The sequence below is a fragment of the Misgurnus anguillicaudatus genome, chromosome 9 (assembly GCF_027580225.2).
Source record: "Misgurnus anguillicaudatus chromosome 9, ASM2758022v2, whole genome shotgun sequence".
NCBI classification, from domain to species: domain Eukaryota; kingdom Metazoa; phylum Chordata; class Actinopteri; order Cypriniformes; family Cobitidae; genus Misgurnus; species Misgurnus anguillicaudatus.
Window position 1 is genome coordinate 17220001 of NC_073345.2, and position 24609 is coordinate 17244609.

The 24609-nt window shown below is 40.5% G+C and overlaps 1 protein-coding gene across 1 annotated transcript in view; it reads left to right on the forward strand.

Annotated features, from left to right (window-relative positions):
- The window catches only part of LOC129423068 (pecanex-like protein 3), a 34190-nt gene that overhangs the window by 2187 nt on the left and 7394 nt on the right, over window positions 1–24609 (forward strand). The window contains exons 2-26 of the mRNA XM_073871204.1: window positions 10818–11026; window positions 11238–11343; window positions 11440–11479; window positions 11577–11657; window positions 12145–13863; window positions 13994–14293; window positions 14395–14452; window positions 14942–15083; window positions 15157–15314; window positions 15426–15579; window positions 15742–15769; window positions 15853–16027; window positions 16115–16227; window positions 16596–16687; window positions 16769–16878; window positions 16976–17081; window positions 17162–17254; window positions 17358–17508; window positions 17599–17743; window positions 19944–20121; window positions 20274–20382; window positions 21035–21164; window positions 21249–21307; window positions 21403–21618; window positions 24182–24435. Of these exons, the coding sequence (XP_073727305.1) occupies window positions 10818–11026; window positions 11238–11343; window positions 11440–11479; window positions 11577–11657; window positions 12145–13863; window positions 13994–14293; window positions 14395–14452; window positions 14942–15083; window positions 15157–15314; window positions 15426–15579; window positions 15742–15769; window positions 15853–16027; window positions 16115–16227; window positions 16596–16687; window positions 16769–16878; window positions 16976–17081; window positions 17162–17254; window positions 17358–17508; window positions 17599–17743; window positions 19944–20121; window positions 20274–20382; window positions 21035–21164; window positions 21249–21307; window positions 21403–21618; window positions 24182–24435 (4926 nt within the window). The remainder of the gene's footprint in view (window positions 1–10817; window positions 11027–11237; window positions 11344–11439; window positions 11480–11576; window positions 11658–12144; window positions 13864–13993; window positions 14294–14394; window positions 14453–14941; window positions 15084–15156; window positions 15315–15425; window positions 15580–15741; window positions 15770–15852; window positions 16028–16114; window positions 16228–16595; window positions 16688–16768; window positions 16879–16975; window positions 17082–17161; window positions 17255–17357; window positions 17509–17598; window positions 17744–19943; window positions 20122–20273; window positions 20383–21034; window positions 21165–21248; window positions 21308–21402; window positions 21619–24181; window positions 24436–24609) is intronic.

Here is a 24609-nt window from a genome sequence, read left to right on the forward strand (position 1 = left end):
GATCAACTTTTCTCTCGGAAAAATATAAATCTATAGCAGAATAAAAGTTTTTGTTTACATCATATATGTGTGTAAACTGTGTATAATAATTATGTATATATAAATATGCACACATCCATGTATAATTTTAAGGGGAAAAAATAATTTATATATTAAAGGAACAGTATGTAGGATTGTGGCCAAAACCGGTATTGCAATCACAAAACTTGTGGCCAAAACTGGTACTGCAATCACACAGCTGGTGGCCAATACACAAAATGACAACATAAACATCAGTTGAGGGCTGCAACTCCACTTTTAAAATGACAATATCCTGGCTGGACCACTGTTGTCAGTGATATAAATATTTGAAATGAACATGATTTCTTAATTTCTAGTGACATACCAGGTCATTTTATGATTAATTGATATAAATATCTTACATACTGTTCCTTTAAGTATTTATATATAATATAAATGATACATAAATATACAACTGTATATACACATGTAAACATTTCTTAAATGCACACGCATGCATGTTTATCTATACAACGTTATTATACAAAGTTCATACACACATGATGTAAACAAAAACATTTTTTATTCTGCTATAGATTAATCACAAATAGGGCTGTCACTTTTGTGAAAAAATCATTTTCGATTTTTAATATATAAGTGTTCATTGAATCGATTGTAAAATCGATTTTCCATGTCTAAAAAAGACGTTTCCATTTAACACCAAATAACAGACAAATGTAAAGAGAGCGCCTGAAACGCACACGTCAGCAATATTTCTTATTCATTGTCATTAAGTTTCGTGCAGAATAAAAAACAGCAACAGTAGTGCAACATTCTCTAAAAAAATATGCAGAGTGGATGCCATAAATGAAAAACATTACTGCATGTTCAACCGGCTGCTTTTATGATTTAGGCAATTCAAAAATTATTTTAAATAATGATTCGATCCATTTCAAACAACTGTTCAAAAATGAAACTTTAAATAGACTTACTTGAAGTTGAGAACATGCTGTGTATTTTTTTTATTAAACGTAACCGACATTTTGGCGGCACTAGGCAGGCATAATGAAATGCGCAAAAGACTAGGGCCATTACAAATTATTGGTCAGGAAAACAAGTCGATCAACATTTTAGGGGTCAAGAGCAGAGCGCTTTTCATTCACTATATGTCCATCTGTTGGGAAGACGCACTCCGACCGCACTGATGTCCCAGGGAAACTCGGGTACTTCGTTCCCAGCTGCGTATTTCGTACTGCCAATCTTCCATCTCAAAAGCGGGTCGCTGTCAGCTCGCAAGGGTGGCTCCTTGTCATAACTCATCATCTCCTGTAAGGTCACAATTTCGACGTTGTCTCGTGTTGCACAGGTTTATTGACGTTGTCCTCCTTTTTCTTTGCAAAACACTATATGCAGCGATTGAAAGCGTGAAACTATAGGTGCGTAAAATTGCTGGGTATTTTCTGTCTAGCTTTCGCACACCTACTGCACTTTCGGAATTCTTTATTTTCTTTTTCTGCTTGTTTGTGAGTTTTGTTACATCTATATTTTAACTGTTTAATTCTTTTAAAATTAATAGTGTACATATTTGGTTAAAATCGATTGCCTATGTTTGTTTTCGAAACGTTTTTTGGTTGGTCCGATCGATTGTGCAATCGATTTTCGAACGAAAAGTGACAGCCCTAATCACAAATAATCTTTATGCATCCCTAATTAGAACATTTTTAAGTGCTTTTATACTAGTACTAGTGCCAGTTTAATAATGTTATTATTACACTTCTTTTACAAGCTCATTTAGGGGCAGTTTTCCCTGAAAGGGTTTAGATTAATAAAGGACTAGGTTTTAGATATATTATGACATTTAAATCTTTTGTACAAACATGCCTTACAAAAAACATTACTGCTGTGCATCTTGAGAGTGAGACAAAACAATGGCACCTGACCGATTTATCGCTTTAAAGTATGTTTGTAAAAACTATTTAAATGTCCAAATATAACACAAGCCCGGGATACTTTGTACACGTGTGTCTCAATCAGCTCCCTTGTTCAGTAGTCAGGGCACTGATCAGGGAGTCGGCCATTTTAAGGGCTGTCTCAATCGCAAAATCCGTTCAGTGCACTGGAACGTTCATTCCCTAAAAATTCCCACAATGCAACGCAAAAACCAGTGAGAATATGTTCCCTAACCGGAAATCACGTGACCTTTTCTGAAGCTCGCCAACCGAACATCACGCGATTTAACTCAATAAACTTTATGAAATGTTACAGAACTTTTATAAAGAGAAACGTTTGTTTTAGTTGTAAATATAAACACACATTGCTACACAGTAAGGAACCACAATCTACTCAATATTTAAAATATTTATTTAAACTTGTAAATATATTTATTACATTTAAAAATGTAATTATATGCCTCCAATTTTATGCACAGATATGTAAGAAAATAATGACAGCATTTTTCACAATGTTCTGTTTTTAAAATTAAGTCAGAGAGATGTTGGTTTTGCCGGTTGTTGATGAGTAACAGCTGTGATTGATTACAACGCGCTTAAGCAGCCACGTGACAGAAAAATAAGTGAACATTGTCCCAATGTGAAGTGAGCTAGGGTCCTTACCAGTGCCCGAACCTGTGTACACGATATACTGATTCACGACCTCGGGAGCTAGGGAACGAGTTGAGTCACACGGTACGTTTTTTGCCATCCAGTGGTCCCGAACACACATTAATTCGGTTGTCACTTCACCTTTTAAAGGACAAGTTCGGTATTTTACACTTAAAGCCCTGTTTTCAGATTGTTTATGATGAAATAGAACGGTTTTGACAGAAATTTCGACATATGCGGCTGCCCAGAGAATTTTTGGGTGTTTGTGTTTCAGCTCCTACCTTTACAATGAGTTTAATGGTGCACTGGAACAATCCTTCCTAAAATGCATTTAACTTTCGTTTACAAAGACGTGAAACTCACCGAGTGGTCAGGGGTATTCACTGGTATGCTCACACAAAAATCGCTGCAAAATACGCATTCCAACAGGTTTTATCGTAGTTTTTGCCAACTCCATTGACTTGTATTAGATGTGCTGTGAGGTACGGTATTACTCCGTGCCGGGAACTTTGTTTCTATTCTTGCAATTGGCAATGGCGGATTAGCGCCACCAACTGGGCTGGAGTGTCTATTATTCAAGCTCTAAGCGGAAGAATATACGGGTGTGCGGTGTTTGGAAAAATAGGTCCACAAGTTAACAACGAATGCTAAAACAGCTGTTGGAAAGCATCTTTTAACGCGATTTTTGTGTGAGCATATCATTGAATACCCCTGACCGCTCGGTGGGTGTCACGTCTTTGTGGGCGAAGGTTTGGTGCATTTTGGAGGGGATTGTTCCAGTGCACCATTGGGCCCATTGTAGAGGTGGGAGCTGAGACACAAACACCCAAAAAATGTCGAAATTTCAGTCAAAACCGTTCTATTTCATCATAAACAATCTGAAAACAGGGCTTTAAGTGTAATTTACCGAACTTGTCCTTTAATGCTTAATCCTGTTCTGTACACACACACTCTTCAGTAATTTACGGGACTCACAACTGCATTTTACAACCGAATTAACTCCTGCAAAATGCAGGTAGTGACAACTGCATTTACAGAAACTCTGCATACATAACCGAACTGAACAACTAGTAGTTAATCAAGTGTTTAAACATGCATCATAAACATGACAGATCTCTCTTCTGAAAAAATAAATTCCTAGAAGGGGAAAAAGTCTTCTGTATGTGCGGTTCGGGTTTGCTGACTAGTGTTACCTGATCTTGCACTAAAAAAACAGCGAACAAGAAAAATCCAATAATTAACCAAAATAAATCTAAATGCTTTACTTCAAAGATCAAAATATTGGGACCGGCACCTTCACACTTTATTAACACCAAAAACTTAATCCCTTCATGAGCCAAAAGCCATAAACGGTTAAGCGACAAAATGGTATTTACGTACAAAAAAGACGAGGACCTGGCAACACTGCAAGACCACACGCCGTGAAACAGCCTCACAAAAGCGTACAATCACAACACCAAAACGGAGGTTTATTGCAAAACACAATGCTGTTAGATTTTTTTGGTCAAAGCTGTGAGTAATAAGCACGCGAGACGGCAGAACGTTGCTATGGTTATTTCTGTGTCAATGATCACATTTTCGGGAGTGAGTCTTGTTCCCTACAGACATGAAACGAACATTTAGGGGATTCACTTCCGCATTTAAATGCGGTTGTCACTCCCGAAAGTTTGCAGGGTGTACAAGACCTATAAGACGGTAGGATCACACTGTGCGACATGGATCATTTAAACTTTGGTATGAATAGCATGTACTGTACGATGATGACACCTATTGAATTGGAGTCTTTGACGCTATGACACACATTAGCGCAACGTCACCAGCATGCTCTAGTGGTAAACAAATACTGGTATGCAAGTCAGGGCTCGCACGATTTCCCTGGTAGCCCTACGGGCAGGCACTCTTCAGTTTTTGGTAGAATAAAAAAGACATTACTTTTAATAGGGGTGCACCAATAAATGCTAATACTAGTGATCGACCGATATATCGGCCGGCCGATACATCAGGCCGATTTTAGCAGGTTTTAGGTGTATCGGCATCGGCCGATTCGCGGCTTGCGTTCGCCGATAGCTTTTCCCCGGCATTAATTACAGACAGGCGCCCACAGGCAGCTATGTGTTCCTGGAGGCTGCCTGCAGCCCGTGCATTGCCCCTCCCCCCACTAGCAGAGCGGAGCGCTCCAAGCCTGCTCTGGTAAGTTTTAAACTTCAAAGCATCTTTTAACCGTTTGACTGAAATATTGCCATATACTTTGAAAGTGTAAGCACGTTGCTCTATATGTGCGTGCAATCATAGCTAAGAAAGTTTGGTGGTCATAATGGAAAACGCGAATGCCTATAAAACTGCTTGCCATTGTATTTAGGGAGCTTCAAATAGCCTTTAGGCTAACCGTATGCATACGGCAGCTGTTACAAACACTGGTCATAGGATTAAATAATGCTGACGTTGTTCCGTGATTTCGTGGTATTTATAGGAGTTTTATTCAGCGACCACCAGTCTGACGTTTGGACGTGACGCGTGCTCATAATGCCGCAAGCGAACGCAGGTCATCAGCCGAACAGCTGATCATAGCTGGACATGCTGGGTTTTTAATTTTCATCTCCATAAATATATGTAGTAGTAAAAGGCTAAACATTAATATCCATTGCTGATAGTTTCTCATCATTGTGGAGAGCGCAGTTCATGGTTGCATACGTTTATGGTTGTTAACACGGAGTTTCGCGGAATTTTCGTCAGCGAAAAAAAATAAGAAATTCGACTCTAAGCACTTAGTTCCAAACAGTTCCCACATGACTTTTATGTGACCGGAGAAGTGTTTATTTGTAAGTTTTGTCAACATTTCTGTTCACTGGGAGCGCAAAGATACATGCACTCTCTCATCCATGTCTCAGTGCACCTCTCCCACGTGCACGCGCTCTACTATCTGACCGAAGTCCGTACACAAATCCTCATGTATTTGTTCAGTTTTATGCGTTTTAAGCGAGCTGAGGCAAACTATCTATCCCTCGCATTTATTATAGGGCAAGAGGGTGTGTGAGGTACAGAAGTGGGGCAATTGGCATATTAATCAGAATTCTTTTTAAGTTGTTTTTTGATCAGTATTGCTGTTTACATTTTCCTTGTCTTCTTATTAAAGACATTTGCTCTACAAGAGATTAAGTTAAGTGCACTAAAACTTAGACCTAAGCATTAAATAGGTTGTAAATAGTTGGTTACTTTCATGGATAAAGTAAAGTGTTCCCCTTGTTATGCTGCTTGGTTGCTGCTACTGTGTGCAATGGTGTAATTATTATTTTATTTATGTATTTTAAGCAGCACTGAATTTTCTTACTTGTTCTACCTCACCTGTTTTTACTATTTGTTAAATATAGTTCAATAAATGTTCCTTTTTTAAATTAACCTCTTCAACCCTGAGGACCCAGTCCCGGGTACAAAATTTCGTATTTTCACTCAAATAAAATATTCTTTTAATCTTTAATGGTCCATCATGGACCCCAGTAACACATATGAGATACTGTTTGAAAGCTTAGACTCTCTACTTTCTCCAGATATGCATCACTTTGAGAAATCTTTTACTGTAAGAAAGTTATTTACACTTAATTTACACTATCACCCCCCCATAATTTTTTATATGATTTAATATCACATATTTCATATTTTTCAAGTATGACAAACATGGGCAAGTCTTATATCAAATGAAAGCTCTCATTCTCAGGAATAAGGCTACAGCTAGGGATGCTCCGATCAGGATTTTTGCAGGCCGATACAGATCACCGATTTGTTGTCTTCGTGATCGGCCGATACCAATGCCGATACCGATTTTTCAAGATGATATGCAAGCTCTTTGATGACTGTAACTTTTAAAAATTTTTCTAGATAAAGTAAAACCACAGATGTTGCCTTTGTTATATTACTTGCAGTAATTAGGTATATTATTGTTTTAATAGAGAATCAAATAAATTAGCACAACAAATATTTCTTCTGCAAAGAGAAATTTAATATGCCTTTAAAAAGGTTTATGTCTGTAAAAACTAATGAAAATAAACCAGTTAACAGTCTTTACTGTATGAATTAAATATACACGCATTCGTATGAAGTACAACAGTTCTTTAGTGAAGAGCAGAGAGTGATTTTATTGAGAGATGAATTAGGTTACTGTAGCTTTAAGTAGGGCTGTCGCGGTGAAGGAATTTCCCTTGCGGTGATTTTGCGTGGCTCACCAGCGCGGTATGCGGTTTTACCGACTTCATTTACTAAAATAAAATATTTTTTTAAATCCAGAACAATGAGGTCAACTAATAGATGAAGGGTAGGCTACAGGTATTCCCCCTTATGAAAAAAAAGATTAACACAAGCTATACTACAGCTAAATATATTTTTGAGAAAACAAAAATAAATTGAAGAACATCATTTAGGCTTGTTAAGCGCAAATTAACAGAGCATCGGCAAATACAGAACACAGCAGTGTCTTAAAGAAATTAAAATTAGCCAGTATTTGTGCACCTGTAAATGTACAAAACGAATGCAATACAGAAGGCAATGCATAATAATTTAGGGCATTTTAATAATACATTAGTAGATAAATTAACGTTTATATATAAAGAATGAAAACGAATGTATCATTATTTTGGCTAAATTAAGCTAGAGAGGTCATATTTAGTCACAAAGATTTGTCATCATTTCAGAACAAGCTTAAATGCTATCTATAATAACTTACATTATATCCTGTGTTTTCCTTTGTCGAAAATATGTAGAATTATATGCGAGTAAAAAAGCAAAAAGCGGAAACGTTTAGCTCACGCGGAGCGAAGGAAAAGCCGTTAATAAAGCAGACTCTGCGTGTGTAGAGGATGTGATGAAACAGTCGAGTCGGCAGATGATCATCAGTGTTTATAATCTAATGTTTCACGCAGATACTGTTGATGAAAAAACCTCTGTTAGCACATTCTGGATATTTAAATGTGAAAGTCAAGTGTGCAGTCAGTCAGTTCAGAAAAGCAACCGCCGCGTTATATTGGCTGCATCCACGGAGCGGACGCTGCAGATGCACAAAGAAAAAACCTATAAGGTCTTTTTTATGAGGTTTGTATGCTGGTAAGCAAACAGTTATATTTTGGCGTCATTTGGGTTGATCAGTTATATTAAAGTACTTTTAATCTTTAAAACTGGATCTAGAGGGAGACGACGCCACAGTTATTCTGTCATCTCAGTTTTACTTTTTCACACATTCACTGTATGATTTAACGAAATATGAAGTATTACATTTTTATTTGAAATTTACGAAAAACAAATTGGCCTACTCTTTTAACTTTTGACAATCTATTTGGCCTTTATTATACATGTCAGCATGACGTGAAAAACAAGGCGGCATATAGTTTCATGAATTTAACGTGAAATGCGCGGTTGTTGCGGTTGCTTTTTTTCCATGCGGTTGGGCTTGTCAGTAGCGCGGTCATGCGGTAATGCGGTTACCGCGACAGCCCTAGCTTTAAGACTTGACAGAGATCGCTCTGTCCACGTGCACTCACTGATGACAGGCTGCTGTGTGCGCGCGGCGGGTGTATGCAGACGAGAGCAGCTGTGAGGAAAGTTAAAGTTTAAACGCTCAAAACTTTAAAACGCATGCAAATAATAAACTTTTGACATGAGGATGCAATTGTCCGCGATAGATATGTGTTGTATACGCTGTTTGATGGGGATGTGAAGACGGGTCGCGATGTTAGGACCGGACCGCGTCCTCGTAGAAAATACACATATCTCTGTGAAGGCAAAGAGAGAAATGCAAATCTACACGTCGCTCATCAGCCACGGGTTATAAAAATGCTCTCACTGCGTAAAAATGGTCTCTACGTGCAGCCGCATTGAGGAGCCGTATCATGACAGACAAAAGTAAACAGAAAGATCGGTTCACGAGATCGGCAAATTTAACGAGGACCGATCGAGTCATTTAATGCCGTTATCGGCCGATACCGATCTGCGGCCGATCGATCGGAGCATCCCTAGCTACAGCGTTATTTTTGTTCTATTATCAACACATATCCAACAATAGTTGAATGAATAATAAGGTAAAAAATCGTCTTTTGTAAACATATGGGAAAATTGAGTGTGGACTGGCTCAGATAGCACAGATAGCCACAAATGATACACCATCTTTTCTCTTAGGTCCTACTCTAAAAAATGAGTCCATTCACAGCATTTTCTTAGGATGTGTGCATTAATAATCCCTTGTTATTTATTATATGTCCAAAACAAAAAATTAATATTTATATGAAAAATGTATTTTCGGACACTTCAGTAAAATGAAAATAACTTTTGAATGCGACATGCTAAAGAGATCATTCTTTTTTTGGGTGTTTACTGTCTGCTGCTGTTAACAACCAGAACTGTCTGCAGTCTGCTAGAGCACCCAGAACCAGAGTTATACACTATCAGAGGCAGTATTTACAACATAAAAAAGAAAATTTGGTGTTTCATCGTATGAAAAACAACATAAATAACACTATTTGTCACAAACAGCAGCTTTTTATGTAACTTCAAAGGGTTTTCTTTAAAATGATATAAAGAAATTGCATTTATTCCACTGTATGTGGTTATGGGAGCACTTCAAATGTTTTTAGGCAGAAATTGTATACAAAAAGGGTATTATTCCTCCCATCAGTTGGAGTAAAATAACTTTTGCATAGATTATGATAGAGAAAAAAATCTTTTTTCCTCTGTAAGCTGGTAATTGCTGGAATCAAACAAAACTGTCTGCAGGGAGCTGAGGCACTCAGGGCCAGAGTTATACACTTTTAAATAAAAACTTTAGAAAAAAAAACATCAAAAAGCGCCTATTTATTTTTGTGTTTATTAGAGGACTGACATCACATACAACCATGTTTAGCACTTTCAACAGTGTTTTATGTAATTTCAAAGGGTTTCCTGTAAAATGATACCAAACATTTGTATGTAAACCTCTGCATGTGGGTATGGGAAGCTTTTGAAATTGGGTAGGCCAAATCCAGGCGAAAATCCCCAAAATAGCTTCAGGGTGGAAGAAGTTAAGAGCTGTAACATTTGGTTTTATCATTGTGTCATTTTTATGATATAAACTGAATGAGAAAAAGCAGTATCGGCTCCAAATATCGGCTAAAGAAAATCGGCAGCCTGTATCGGTCATCGGCTAAAGCTGATGGAAAAAATCGGTATCGGCATCGGCACAAAAAAATCCATATCGGTCGATCCCTAGCTAATACACTAATAATATCAACATTCTTGCCCTGGAAATCCTGGTTCAGTTAGGCCAACCACAAGCACCTTCTTTCCTCTGACAGTTTTTTGCACTCTTCTACTTAATTTATTATAACTTTTGGCAGTCTGTAGTACTCAATGTTTTTCCTGGTCCGACCGATTAGTACAGCCCAAAACATGACAGTAATTGACAATTTTCAGCAGCAAAAATGTTTGAGGTGCGTTCGGTTCAGTGTCATTGTTTACGCTCCGTATCTCCAATATGGCCGACTTCTGGATTGATGATGTGTAGTGAAAGGGGTCTATAGTTTATCGATATTTCAATCTCTAGTATTAATATATAAAAAAAAATAAAATCCCTATGTGTGCGTCATACGACCTCCTCTGACACTGCTGTAGTTGTCGCTGTCCAGTTGTCTGTCATATACGGCCATTAGGCCAATGTCTCAGAAGTTAGCGGGAGTAAGAAAATGGCAGAACATTTGCAACCCCTGCAGGTTGTAGCCGCAAACACACTGTGCGTTGATCATGACACCTTTTTGACACTGTCAGACATGGGACCACAGATGAAGAGCCACGATCACAGAAATTGCCATGATTGATTCATGATGGTAATATTTCCTCTAGGACAGCCAAAGATCATTCAGTGTATCCCGGGCTTAAGGCCTAGACCTGGATTAATATAAAGCCTCTCCGGGAAGCTGCCCCAAAATGTTATTGTCTTCAGTGATGTTTAAGCTTTGCAACCTCATGATAAATCAAGCATGTAATTTTATTTGTTATCAAGAAATTAACAATGTAGGTGTTCAAATGTTATATCTTTAACAAAGTGCAAAATAAAACCTGTAATCTGATTTAATAATGCAAGTTAGAGTACCTTAAATAATGCACAAAGGCTGTGTTGTCTTTCTATAGAGTCAGTTATGAAATGAAGTGAGGTTGTAAGTTGTGCAACCACACCGAATTGATTTCTAACCCCTTTTTTCTCAGGCCCTCCCTCCCAATTTATTAGTTGCTGGTGTGTACTGCGCTGTGATAGCAGCCTTCTTCACAGCCATAAAAGCAGTCAATTTCCGACTGCATACCATGTTCGACCTGGGTGAGATTGTGGAGAAGAGGCAGGCCTCGTTTACCACAGACCCCCAGAGAGTGGAAGAAGGAGAAGAAGGTTCTGGAGCTCACGACGGAAGCCAACATCGGTACAGCAACCATTGCATAGTCATTGCTACATTGTACACAGTCAAACTCTCTGTTAGCACTCATTCCTCAAGGCAGCAAGTAGATAATATCATTAGTTTGTAACAAACTGCTTCTTTGGGGAGTTGTGGTTGGTGAACAGCTGTTGATGGTGTTGAGCAGTCACTGTGCTGTAGTCAGTTTTAGCTCATGTCGGCATGCCTGTACCCACAGAGACAGTGGCGTCGGTGTGGAAATGACGGTGTTTCGAAAGGTAAACTCCACCCCTCCGGTTCGCTGCAGTTCCCAGCACTCTCTGTTTGGATTGAACCAGGTGTCGGTGAGGAGATTGCAAACACCAAACATCTCATGTCTTTACCATTGTTCTCTTTTGTTCTAGGAATTTCCTCTTACTAATTTTTCTTCTTTTGATCAGGAATTTTTACCACACCTTGAAGACCCTGGAGGCTTAAAAGGTATGTTGTTTAATTGCTAACTATTTGTAATCATACCCAAGTAGTTTTAATTGACATAACTGTTGATGGCATTTTTTTTATAATTTTTACATTCCAGATATTAAAGAGATCAGAAATAATGTGATAGTGACCTCTGCACACAGAGACGTCCTTGGACGCAACTCTCGGGAAAACACTAGTAAGTACATTCCCTTTTTAATTGCACTGCAAAAATTAATAAAATGTCATATTAAAACTTATGAAAGTCCTTGGAAATGGTTTCCATGCTTGGAACAACCTCTCTGATTGATGTATTATAGGATTGTGGGTAATGTAGTTCTGTACTCAAAGTTGAGATATTAAAGACTATTTTTTTAAATAAAATTGAAATTATACTAACTTATCACTTGCACAGATAAAGTGTCTTCTCGCTCACTGCAGGTCTGAAAAGTTTTTATGGTATTCCTAGAAACCCCATTGTTATGCTTTATGGTATTGATCTCAGACTAAGTTAACGCTTTTTAATATAAACTGAATGGGGAAATGTGACACTGGATTGATAGCTGAATGGATTGGTAACTTAATAAGAACCAATGGATTCGTTTTTGAAGTGTTCTCTCTACTTTGTTATACTACATGTGGAAATCCCCATTGCACTTAGTAGTAAGTGCTTTTTGTCTTTGCAGGTTTGGTGCCAGCCAGCCTGGCTGGGGATTACAGAGGACTAATGGTCGGTGATGTCATGTCAGCAGGTTTTGTTAGCCTTCGCCCAACAAATTGTCCCTCAATCCCCCCATCCCCATCAAGCCAGGAAGATGGAGATGAGAGAGAACAGGTGGAGAACGGAGAAGTGGAGCAACTATCTCCGCAGAGCCCTGATGAGAAAGGGCTAGGTGGCTACTCTCCCCTCGGACCCTCAGCTGAGTCTGAAAGCCTGGGAGATGCACCTCTAAGTCCTCTCATCAAAAGTAGCTTGAGTGAGGAGCTAAGCGAGAATTTGCTGGGTTTGGGCCTTGATCCTGTCACTTTTGCACCTGGTGCTGAGCACCCAGGCAGCCGCACAGGGGTGGCTCTGGCTGCAGGCTCCACGGACAGCTGCTTTAGTGGAGGTGGGGTAGCCACAGACAGAGAAACTCTTAGTACAGTCAGTAGCTACCGCAGTGAGAAAACGGACTCGACCCAGCTTGAGAGCCCCTCACTCGGTCAGGTTCATCAACATGTGTCTAATGCTCCTCCGACAGCTTTACCTCAGGGTAAAGGACATTATCAAAAACCAGGAGATGAGTTACAAGGGGGCAGCGACACGGACGATCTGTCAGATAGCGTGCTGCTGCGCTCTCCCTCCAAAGAGCTTTCTTCTGGGCAGGTCCTAGACAGAACTCTGGTGGAAGAAGACCTTCCCCCTTTGCTTACAGACATTGCGCACCCCACCTTGCAGAACTCGTCACCATCTAGCAGTGGGCCCTCTGAGACCTGTGATCTTGATGGTGGCATCCCCATACCCCCTCTGCCACCACCAAGACAGGCCAGCTCTGTACCCTCAGGGTTGGCTCTGGGCTTTGTCTGCTCAGAGCCTGCCCTGCCTGTTTCTGCCCCATCTTACATCCTAGCAGAGCCACCATCTCTGCAAGCGCAGCAGCAGGTGGTGCGACCTAAAGATCTGAAGCTGTTACGTGCAGGAGGCAGTGTGGGTCACCGCCCTGGTCGTAGAAAAGCCCCTCGCAAACGCGGCTCCGCTGGCAGTAGCAGTTTCGACTGTGGCTCCTATCGCCGGCACCACAACCGTAGCCAACACAGAGATTACATCCCCGTACGCAGTCGGCTGGGTGCTAAAGCCTACAGTGAGAGCTTGTTTGAGGACTCTAGTGATGAAGATGATGGTAGCGACATGAGTGGCGGATCTAGCCTGGGTTCTCCACGACGCTTCAGCTCTGGTGACGAAGATGATGATGAAGATGACGATTCAAGCTCCTCTACCTCCAGCTACTCTCCTGATATGGCAAATGTTGGCATTGCTTCCCAACCTGGCCCAATCCCTCAGCTACCTAGCCCTGGAGAGGGCGAGGAGTCTGATACCATTGGTCCCTCTCATACTCGTAGTGCCCAGCGTTCAGCCAGCACAGCCAGTGCCAAGACTCATGCCAGAGTGCTCAGCATGGATGGGGCTGGTGGAGGTTCCAACAACACTGGGACCCCTGCTTCTACTCTGGTATCTGTACCCCCTTCTTCCACTCCTGCCCCACGTCCTCTCACCATCTCTAAATCAGACCTGGAGGCTCGGACAGTGCACTCAGAAGGTTTCTCCAGGGCCCACCACAGACTTGACTCTCTTGGGGGCTCCTGGGCTGGGAATCAGACAGGTTGGAGAGCAGGAGAGCTTTTGGAAGAGGGGGCGGTAGGAGGAGGTAAGAAGCACTTAGTACCTCATGCAGTTGTCACTTTTTTTCACTAACTCATCATTATTTTAGCTTTAGGGTGTTTTATTACTTTTTCTAAAGTTTTTGCTCTCTGTTGTCTATGCTATTTCTATCTCAGCCCCAGAGGAGGGTAGTAAACGTGACTCTGTGAGCAGCGTAAAGAGGACACAGGCCATTCGGAGGCGACATAATGCAGGTAGTAATCCCACTCCACCCCCTTCTGCCATGGGCTCTCCTCCTAGTCTTCAGGACCTCCAGAGGGTCCGCACCTCATCTCACTCCCGAACACGGACGCTCCCCTCTGCCCTTCACTTTGCCGCCTCCTCCCTGCTTCTGCTGCCCCGCAGTGGTGTTCATGAAGCCTCCACCTTTGATGACACCTCGGAGGGAGCTGTGCACTACTTTTTTGACGAAAGCGGTAAAGATCCATTTGTCTTTTCTTTGCAGTTTCACACTAATGCTAGTTTAACTAACATCCTCTTGAGATTTAAGGGGTTACAAATTGAAATCTCATTTCAGGAGTAAAGAGATCTTATACTTTTGGGCCTGCTGGTGGAGGATACGAGGACCCAGTGCAGTATGTTTTAAAATACTGATACCTACAACTGTTTGCATGCTCAAGATTTATTTTAATAGTACTTGGAATATTATGTTGGCTCATGTCAAAACTAAGTTAATTCTGAGTAAAAATAAATACAGACAGTGATAAAGCTATTGGGGAAACCCTTCGGGAGTTACAAGGAGAACTTTTTACAGACTTTAAAATGGCCTACTTTTGTCTTGTGTCCTAAATTCTGCTGTCTGGTGTGCTATTATAAGAACTTGAATGAGAATTAATTGAGAGAATTAAATGGATTTAGCAAGCGTCTCTTCTATTTCCGGAGGGGCATAGCAGCAATAGAATATTTCAATAACTGAGACTTATGTAAATAACTTGTTAGGCTTAACCAGAATATTAAATTCAATAATCAGAAAATAATGTACATGTAAATGTTATCATCGCAATGATGTTCAGTATTGTTTCTCTGGCTCTGTGTTTGACCCCTCTAACCTTCAATTGGCTTAGGGAGCGTGAGCGACAGTCACAGTCCTCCAGCTTCACCTCCACTGATGTCCAGGAGGTGGCACCGGTGATGTCCATGCTGCAGCCTAGACCGGTGGTCCTCCAGGGCATGCAGGTCCGAAGGGTACCCCTGGACATGCCAGAGGCAAGGCTCAACCTTTAACGGTCATCTATATAAACTGCTTCATTCACAGCTTTCATTGACGCCCTCTCTGTAGTTTGACCTAGATCACGAGTCCCCACATGAATCTCAAGAGAACACACTGATGATCGAGGAGAAGGCCAAGCCTAAACAGTATTACCGCTTCTGGGTGCTGCCAGGGAAGTGGCTACGAGTTCGCTATGATAGGCTAGCATTGCTAGCCTTACTGGACAGGTGAGTTGTTTTCAAGCTGCCATAAATCTGCAGAATGTCACATGGCAGGTTATAAGCATGATAAGTTTGACTCTGGCATGTTTTCTATTATAACCTGCCTGACTGCCACAGGAACCGGCGCGTGGGGGAGAACGTGTTTGCAGTAGTGTTGGCCAGCTTGGTGGCATTCCTTGGCTTCCTCCTGCTTCTTCAAGGCTTCTTTAGGGACATCTGGGTCTTCCAGTTTTGTCTGGTCATTGCCAGCTGTCAGTACTCTTTACTGAAGGTCAGTGGAAGTTGAAACCTAAAACCAAACCACTTAAAGTAATTAGGTAGTTTGTAATGTAGGCATAACAACAAAGTAAATACATTTGTATGGCCGTGCAAGTGTGCCACCAAACAATGTAAAAATATATTCGCCAAAAATAATTTTGTTGCCATTTTACAGAGTGTACAGCCTGATGCAGCATCTCCAATGCATGTAAGTACTACAGCTGTGTATTAGCCTTATTTAAAATCCCTGTAAACCATACAGAAATGTATTTAGCATGATCTGTATTGCATGGCCACAACTGGATCATTGTGTACAGTCGACCGGTGTATTTCTGCCTGTGTTGCGTGCTGATCTGGGTGTTTGACCGGGTGGGAAACTGGGACGGTTTGCGGCCTTTTACCCTCTATGGGGTAACCTTCTTCTCTGCCCTCTTCCTGCATTGTGCTAGAGACATGCTTATAGTGTTCACTCAAAGTCAGCGTTGTGAGAACTTCTTATAAATGGTGTTTTATAACATTAACATGACTATTTCTTTATTTTTTTTTCCAGTGTTCACACTCTGCTTTCCAATGATCTTCCTGTTTGGGCTCCTACCTCAGGTCAACACTTTCCTTATGTGTTTGCTGGAACAGGTGGACATGCACATTTTTGGTGGAACTGGTGAGACATACTTCATAATATGCTATGGCTTTGATGTTCCTATAGCTCAACTCATACAGCAGGACTATTCGGCTCTGTTCCTGGAACACCACTGTCCTGCAGAGTATTGGTCCAACTTTAATCACAAACATCTAAACAAACTTAACTAAGTCTTCAGGATTACCTGAAAGTTACAGGCAGGTGTTGGGTTGATGCTCAACTCTTCATGACAGTGACACTCCGGGACAAAATCCAAAAACCTTGTTAGAGCTTGCTACTGTGAACGCCAAGGTCATGGGTTGTATCCCTGGAAAAACATGTACTGTTTAATGTCTACCATAAGACACTCCGTTGGAAGGTCTAGTCCGTTATATTTATGTGTGTTTCAGCCACTACAAGCCCACTGTCATCAGTTTACAGTCTCTTCCGCAGTGTGTTGGTGGCAGCTCTGGTTTATGGATTTTGCCTTGGTGCCATCAACGTAAGTGTGACATGGTTTGTCTCTGTGATGCTGAATTTAGGATCTACTCCCTTTGCTCATTGTTTATGTGTGTGTTTGTAGGCTCCATGGGGAGATGCACATGTGCCAGTGCTGTTCTCTGTGTTCTGCGGTCTCCTCTTAGCATTGTCCTATCACCTGAGCAGGCAGAGCAGCGATCCTACTATCCTCTGGTCGACATCACATTTATTACTTATTCACCCTTACGTACAGTATGCTTCATAACCATTTTACTAAATCAAACGTGTTGTCCGTGCTGCTACCCCACAGGTCTCTGGTCCGATCCAAGCTTTTTCCAGAGCTGGAGACCCGAACACCAGAGGAGCCTCCGCTAGAGATTAAAGACCCTCTACCAGAGAAACTGCGCAACTCTGTGGTAAAAAAAAAACGTTTTCTTGGTATGTCTTTTGAATAAAAATGTGACTTTTAAAAAAAACATACACTATGTCTTTGTAGAAAGAGACACTTCACTCAGACCTGGTCATGTGTCCTCTAATGGCCATCATTACCTTTGCTATTAGTGCCAGTACAGTCTTCATTGCTCTGCAGGTAAGTTGAGATCCAGTGTCTTTCAGTGTTGTAAATTGGGAATTTGTCTAAGTTCAGACATTATGTTAGCCCCTTTCTAAAGCATTGCTTTGATCTTTCTCAGCCTGCTCTCAGTTTTGTCCTGTACATCTTGGCCGGAGTGGTGGGGTTGTTCACACACTACCTCCTGCCTCAACTCCGCAAACAGCTGCCCTGGTTCTGCTTGGCCCATCCTGTGTTGCGCTCCCGAGAGTACAGTCAGTTTGAGGTTCGAGGTGAGTAGTCAAATCCACAGGCACAATAATACAGTGAGCAAAATCGTATAAACTGACCCCTCTCTCTCTCTCTCTGTCTGTCTGTCTCAGATGCCGCTCAACTGATGTGGTTTGAAAAGCTGTACGCTTGGCTGCAGTGCGTGGAGAAATATGTCATTTACCCGGCTGTGGTACTCAACTCCCTGACCACTGAAGCTCACAGTGTCAGCCAAAACCCGGATAAACCTGGCGCCTAGTAAGAACATTCAAGAATTCTCTCGATCTCAGGCTGCAGGAAATTGCTACTTCTCAGTTTACACAGATTTTCCACAGTTCACTTGCAAAAATATCTCGGATTGTTTTTTTAAATGTGAAAGACATGCAATCGTTAAAGTCCTAATATTTATCCCATATGCAGTTTGTTTAGTCTTAGGCCCAATCCCAATTATATTTTATACCCCTACGCCTATGGGAAGTAATGGGTAGGGATAAAAAAATCCTTAAGAAATGGGACACAACTACTACACCGTCATAAGTCATCATACGTCCTACGTTAAAGTACATGCAATGTTTATCAGGCTGCTATCACCTGTAGTAATTTTTTAGTGGGTTAAAGCCTAAAAATTGGCCCTGGACTTTTTCGCCCAAAGCAGCACACCACATACCCCTCTGTTGGCGTTTCTGGGTGGTCGTCTATTCATGCTTTGGTTTTCCCGGGCTGTTCACAAAAGCTGTAGTAAACTCGGAAATCTAAAGCACTGGGAGATTTTTTTTTTTTGTGTGTGCCGCCTCCGAAGTGTGATCACAACATAAAGGGGAAAACTACCAGTGCTTTAGATGGCCAGTCTACTTACAGCTACTTTAGTTTGCTAACATACCATGTTAAATGTAATAAAGTTTTTTCTTTTTGCAAACATTTCTTTAAATTACATGATCGTAAATATGAACACAAGATTGAACGCAACATAAAACAAAAGATCTTTTGTTAATAAAAACTTTAATGCAAAATAAAACACCTGAATTATAGTCCCATGATCAGCCATCTTGGAAAATTTCTTACCCCTTCGTTTGAAATGAGGTCCCGAAAAATCTTTGTTTTGAAGGGCTATCAGGCCCTATCTCTCCAACTAAGGCCCTGTCCCAAATGGCACACTCCGGACTTGTGGACTTCCTCAGAGTCCATACTTTGACATCATGTAGTGCAGACCTTAGGGACCCTTGACGCGAGTCCACGAGGGCACACCGGAGTCGTATTTTGGAACGGACTCGAGCGTCACACCGGAAATGGGAAGAGAAGTTGACCATTAATGTGAACTCCTCCCATCCGTCGTCTGATTGTCTTTCGCGAGGACCTCTGGGTTGGTAAGGTGCGTGAAGCAGTGCAGGCATCAAGAGGGCGCCGATGTGCACACTTCGAGCATTAAAATGACAGATGGAACGCCCTACGGCAGGGTTCACCAATTCTGCTCCTGGAGGGCCGATGTCTCTGAAGAGTTTAGCTCCAACCCTAATCAAGCACACCTAAAGTAGCCAATTAAGGTGCTTTAGGTGTGATTAGGGTTGGAGCTAAAATCTGCAGAGACACCGACCCTCCAGGTGCAGGATTGGTGAACCCTGCCCTACAGACTCGTAGACTAAGGCCCAATCCCAATTCTACCCCTTACCCCTTCCCCTTTCCCCTTCCCCTTTGTTTCGCGCGTTCACGTGAAGGGGTAGGGGTGTCTCAATTCTCTTTTGGCTGAAGGGGAAGGGGTAGGGGTAACCCTTCAAACGAAGATTTTTCAGGACCACACTTCAGACGAAGGGGTATGATAAATTTCCAATATGGCCCATAAATTTATTTATTTTTGGACATTAAAAAGTATTTTAATAACAAATAATCACTTGTTTTATGTTGCCTTTAATCTTGTGTTCATGTATACGGTATGTTCTCAGAAAAAAGATTTGTAAAAATCGCCATGAAAAAAAGTTTGCTAATGTTATTGACTTTGTAATAGTTCCACAACATATATTTTTTTAATAATTTCTTGTAATATTAAATTATATTGTATTATTACATCGGAGCATCTATGACGTAGGAGCTAGCAACGACTTATGATGACGTGTAACGGTCTAGTAGTGGTGTCCCATTTCTTAGGGGAATATTTTCAGCCCTACCCCTTGACACTCTGTTTCAAGGGGCAAGGGGAAGGGGTAGGCGTAGGGGTAAGGGCAAGGGGGAGGGGTATAAAATAGAATTGGGATTGGGCCTAAGCGAGCACGTGCAGTTTAAGGCCTAGAGACAAAAAGTCCACATGAAGTGTGCCATTTGGGACATGGCCTAAGCTTTACATCCCTAGCTCTTCACGTTAATGTGCTAAACAGAGGGGTAGGTGGTAGAAATGGGATTGGGCCTTAATTTCATCCTCTCCAAAGCTGCTACGAATGTATATCAACGGTTGTCTCTCTTTGTTTAGTGGCCGTGCTCTGTTCATCTCAGTGGCTGGAATGAAACTGCTTCGTTCGTCGTTCTGTGTGCCGTGTCAGCAATACGTCACCCTGTGCTTCACCGCGCTCTTCTTCCAATTTGACTACCCTCGCTTTTCCCAGACCTTCCTCCTCGACTACTACTGCATGTCCATCCTCTTCAGCAAGGTCTAAGAGTACACCCACATGTCTCAACACTTGAAACAGCTAGATGTGTTTTAATAATGTATATGCATGCACCCTTGTGAATTTGAAGTGGATTTGTAAAACAATTGCTAAAACTGATGTTTCTCTCATCGTTTTGTTGCACGCGGGAGAAGCTGTGGGATCTGCTGTATAAGCTGCGATTCGTGTTGACCTACATTGCCCCTTGGCAGATCACATGGGGCTCCGCGTTTCACGCCTTTGCACAGCCCTTTGCCGTTCCCCGTATCCTTTACCCATGTAGATGCTGAACTTTACATTGTGTTTTTAAAAAACTATGTAGGGTTGATATGATCTTTCTGCTCACTTAGATTTTATTGTCAATTTGATCAAGTGTGATTTTACCTCTTGGGTCTCTTTTCACATTGTAGTATTTATTTGTGGACTGTGGAATATTTGTGATATTAACAAGCGAGAATCTGTTGCAGCAGTTTAGCACCACAGCTAAGTAATGCCTCAACTAGACAAGGTGCTAAAAATGGAAACCGTTATTTGCTTTTCTTTCTTACTTTTTAACTCATGTCCCTTTGGTTTTATTTCAACATGCACAAAAGAGCACATGCACCTGTCTGCACATGCATGCAAAGAATGTGAGCTCACCGTCGAAGGCCATTTCTGGAGGGACGAGTAACAATGAATATGCATTATGCAATAATAGGCAAATTATGCGGCCTATGCAAATTAGGCCTGATGGCTGTCATACCAATTGCAAACTCTACCAGATTTCACATGAGCTATAGCAGACCCCTGTTTTTTTATTTAATTTTTTTACAGACCCAGGTGCACACCCTTGTTTTCTCACTTAGTCGGTAATGTGTTCGAATGTGACCTGCTCTTTTAAGGTCATTTGTACCCTTAACTCCAGTTATGCTCTTAGACTCGGCCATGCTGTTTGTGCAAGCTGTCTTTTCAGCGCTGTTTTCTACTCCTCTTAACCCTGTATTGGGCAGTGCAGTGTTTGTCACCTCTTACACTCGCCCTGTGAAATTTTGGGAGAGAGACTACAAGTAAGTCATACAAGATATGAAGTCACATGCATTGTAAGATGATGAAAGATTATAATTTTGTCTTTCATTACCGTTTTCTTTCAGCACTAAACGGGTGGATCACTCGAATACACGTCTGGCCACTCAGCTTGACCGCAACCCTGGTACGTGATCTTCATAGTACCCAAATAATACAGAGCACTTACTGTTAAGAGAGCTACCAGAGCAGTTTTTAATTTTCACCTTTCCTCTCAAATAGGTGCTGATGACAATAACTTGAATTCGATCTTCTATGAACATCTGACGCGCTCCCTGCAGCACTCCCTATGTGGGGACCTTCTGCTGGGCCGCTGGGGTAACTACAGCACAGGAGACTGTTTCATCCTGGCCTCAGACTACCTCAATGCTCTCGTACACATCATTGAGATCGGCAACGGCCTTGTCACTTTCCAGCTCCGAGGCTTGGAGTTCAGGGGTGAGCTTGCAAGATCTTTTTTCTAATATGAGCTTGACATCAAAAGACCATATTTTTGAAACAAAAGGCTTTCACTACAGCAGGGGTTGGCAACGTCTGTCCTGGATTGCCGATGTCCTGCAGAGTTTAGCTCCAGTTCTAATCAAGCACACCTGAAATAGCTAATCAAGGTCTAAAGAGTCATCTGAAAACTACAGGTAGGCGAGGTTTTATCAGGGTTGGAGCTTAAATCTGCAGGACATCGGCACTCCAGGACCGACGTTGCCTATCCCTGCACTGCAGGATATTAAAATGAGACTTTCATCATTTTTTGATTCAGAATTGCATAGAGTTGACTCTGAAGGGGAATACTTTGTTTTTATGCTATTCTATGCTTTTGAATTAGTATTTTACTTTATGCTTGGCGTGAATAGGAATGTAGACAGTATGGGTGTGATGAGATTAAAATGTCACAAGATTTCTTGTGGAGTTGAAATGCTGTCTCGTGATATCAGCATAAAGTTGAGTTTGTGGAAAAACCTTTTATTGTGCATGCTTTATATTCTGTCTTTTACTGCGTGTGCTTTTTTATTTGGGTTTCCAATAATGTTCGTTTGGGAACTCTTATAAATCAGTTTAAAACCTCACTCTGGGTTTACATGATTTACATGAATGTTCCTGCTAAAGAATTACAGTGCTGTGTCATTTTTATTGTAAAGAATTGGACAAATATTAAAGATTTAAACCTACACTAATCTTGACAAACTATATATCGTTGGAAAGCTCTCAGATTGAGGTTTTCATATTTCATCACCATTTCATCACAATTTTCTTTCTCATCTGCAAGAAGAATGATGTAGTAAGAGTAATTTTCTAAAATGTCACCGGCCAACAGGTGGGCCCAAGGTGATTATTATGATTTTTTTTATTACATATCTTATTAACCTGAAATAATCTTGACAAACTTGTAAAGCTCTTAAAATGTAGTTTTTATGTTTGAAAGCCATTTGAGGATAGAAATGATATAGTAAAACTCATTTTGTTCCAAGTCATTGACCCCATAGAAATACATATGAATGGTTATATATTTCTAAATATAACACTTATATCCTATAAGCGTGACATAATCTTGACAAACTACAAATTGTTGGAAAGCTCTAAGAATGTACAGTACTGTGCAAAAGTCTTGGGCCACCACCACCAGACTTGTTGTTTTAGATGTTTTAGTGTCCATCCATATTTATTTTTCTATCTATTTAATTAAGATACAAACAGAAAATACAGGAAGTATGTACAAAAAAATACATTTTCAGGACTAAATGTCTTCTTTAGGCATTGTCCGTGTTTAGTGTGAACTCTCTTGGCACTAAACACATATTGAGCATTTTTAAGAAGAATGAAGTAAAAAGACGAATTTCTTTAAAATTAGAAATTAGGATTAAATATCATTTAGGTTTAAGAGATCCTGCAGTTTCCTGCTATTTCTCAAGTGGAAGAGGAGCTTACCCTAAATCTTGACACATTAGTTTACATTTTCTGGATGTATTTTATTAAAGAGACTGAGAAACAATTATATATGATCACTATAACATTGCAAAGACAACAAATCTAATTGTGGCATGGTGACCTAAGATTTTTGCACAGTACTGTAGTTTTCATATTTCAAGTCCATTTGATGATAGAAATTGTATAGTGACAGTATTTTTGATAAATGTCACTAAACCCAGAGGAATGCATATTATTTATTATATATTTATCATTGTAATATCCTTCAAAATAAATCAATTAATCTTCAAAAAGCTTGACAACCTATATATTATTGGAAAGCTCTAATAATGTAGTTTTTGCATAATTAATAATACAGTGACAGCAATGTATTAATTTGTTACAAGATTATGCAGCAAACCATTAACACCTTGTGGCCATTGTTTGTAAAACCACTAAAAGTGTGACACTTTATTTTTTGTGATTTTTAGCTTGAAATTTGGATTAATACTAGTTGATATTTGAGTGAAGGTAAAAAGGTAGTATGCACCTTCAAATTAATATAAATAATATAACACTACAAATATAAATCCACATTTAAAAAGGGGGGTAACAGTTAAAGGGTTAAATTGATTAAAAGGTTGTTTGGCCAAATGTAAGCGTTTTCTCAATCTAAGATGAAAACAAAAATCAATCGTTAGTCTGCTTGCGCACTCTGCAGGCATTTGTTAAAATGCACAATGCTGGTTTTAATTACAAATATATTAATGTTTTGTTTAATAAAACCAGGTGTTTTCTTTTTATATATATAATGATGATGATGCAATAGTAATTGTTTTAAATAAAGTATATGTAATTTTAAAGGTTATGATCACTTAGGTTTTTTATTACAAAAAATATAATTACTTTATTATCAGTTACCAAATTAATTGTTAGGTACAGTCCTAGATTAGTTAAAATAATGTGATTTCAACTTCCCATTTATATATTTTTTCATTAAGGATTTCCTAAAAAAGTGTAAAAATCCCGTTTTCATGAACCCAATCTCGTAACTCTTCACACTACTAGACAATTTTTTTTAAAAATCGCTTGTTTACAGGTACATACTGTCAGCAGAGGGAGGTGGAGGCGATTACTGAAGGGGTGGAGGAGGATGAAGGCTGTTGCTGCTGTGAGCCAGGTCATCTCCCCCACATGCTGTCCTTCAATGCTGCTTTTGGCCAACGCTGGCTAGCCTGGGAGGTAGCTGCCACTAAATACGTGCTGGAAGGCTACAGCATCAGCGACAACAATGCAGCCTCCATGCTTCAAGTCTTTGACCTGCGCAAGATTCTCATTACGTACTATGTCAAGGTAAGTCCTCTCCACCGCCACTGCCTACACATTTACGCATTTGGCAGATGCTTTTATCCCAAGCCATCCAAGCTTTACATTTTATGAGTATGTGCTTTCCCTGGGAATAGTGCTTGTGACCTTAAAGTCAAGCTCCATCAGAAAAGCAGTTAAAATGCAAATCAATCATTGGTG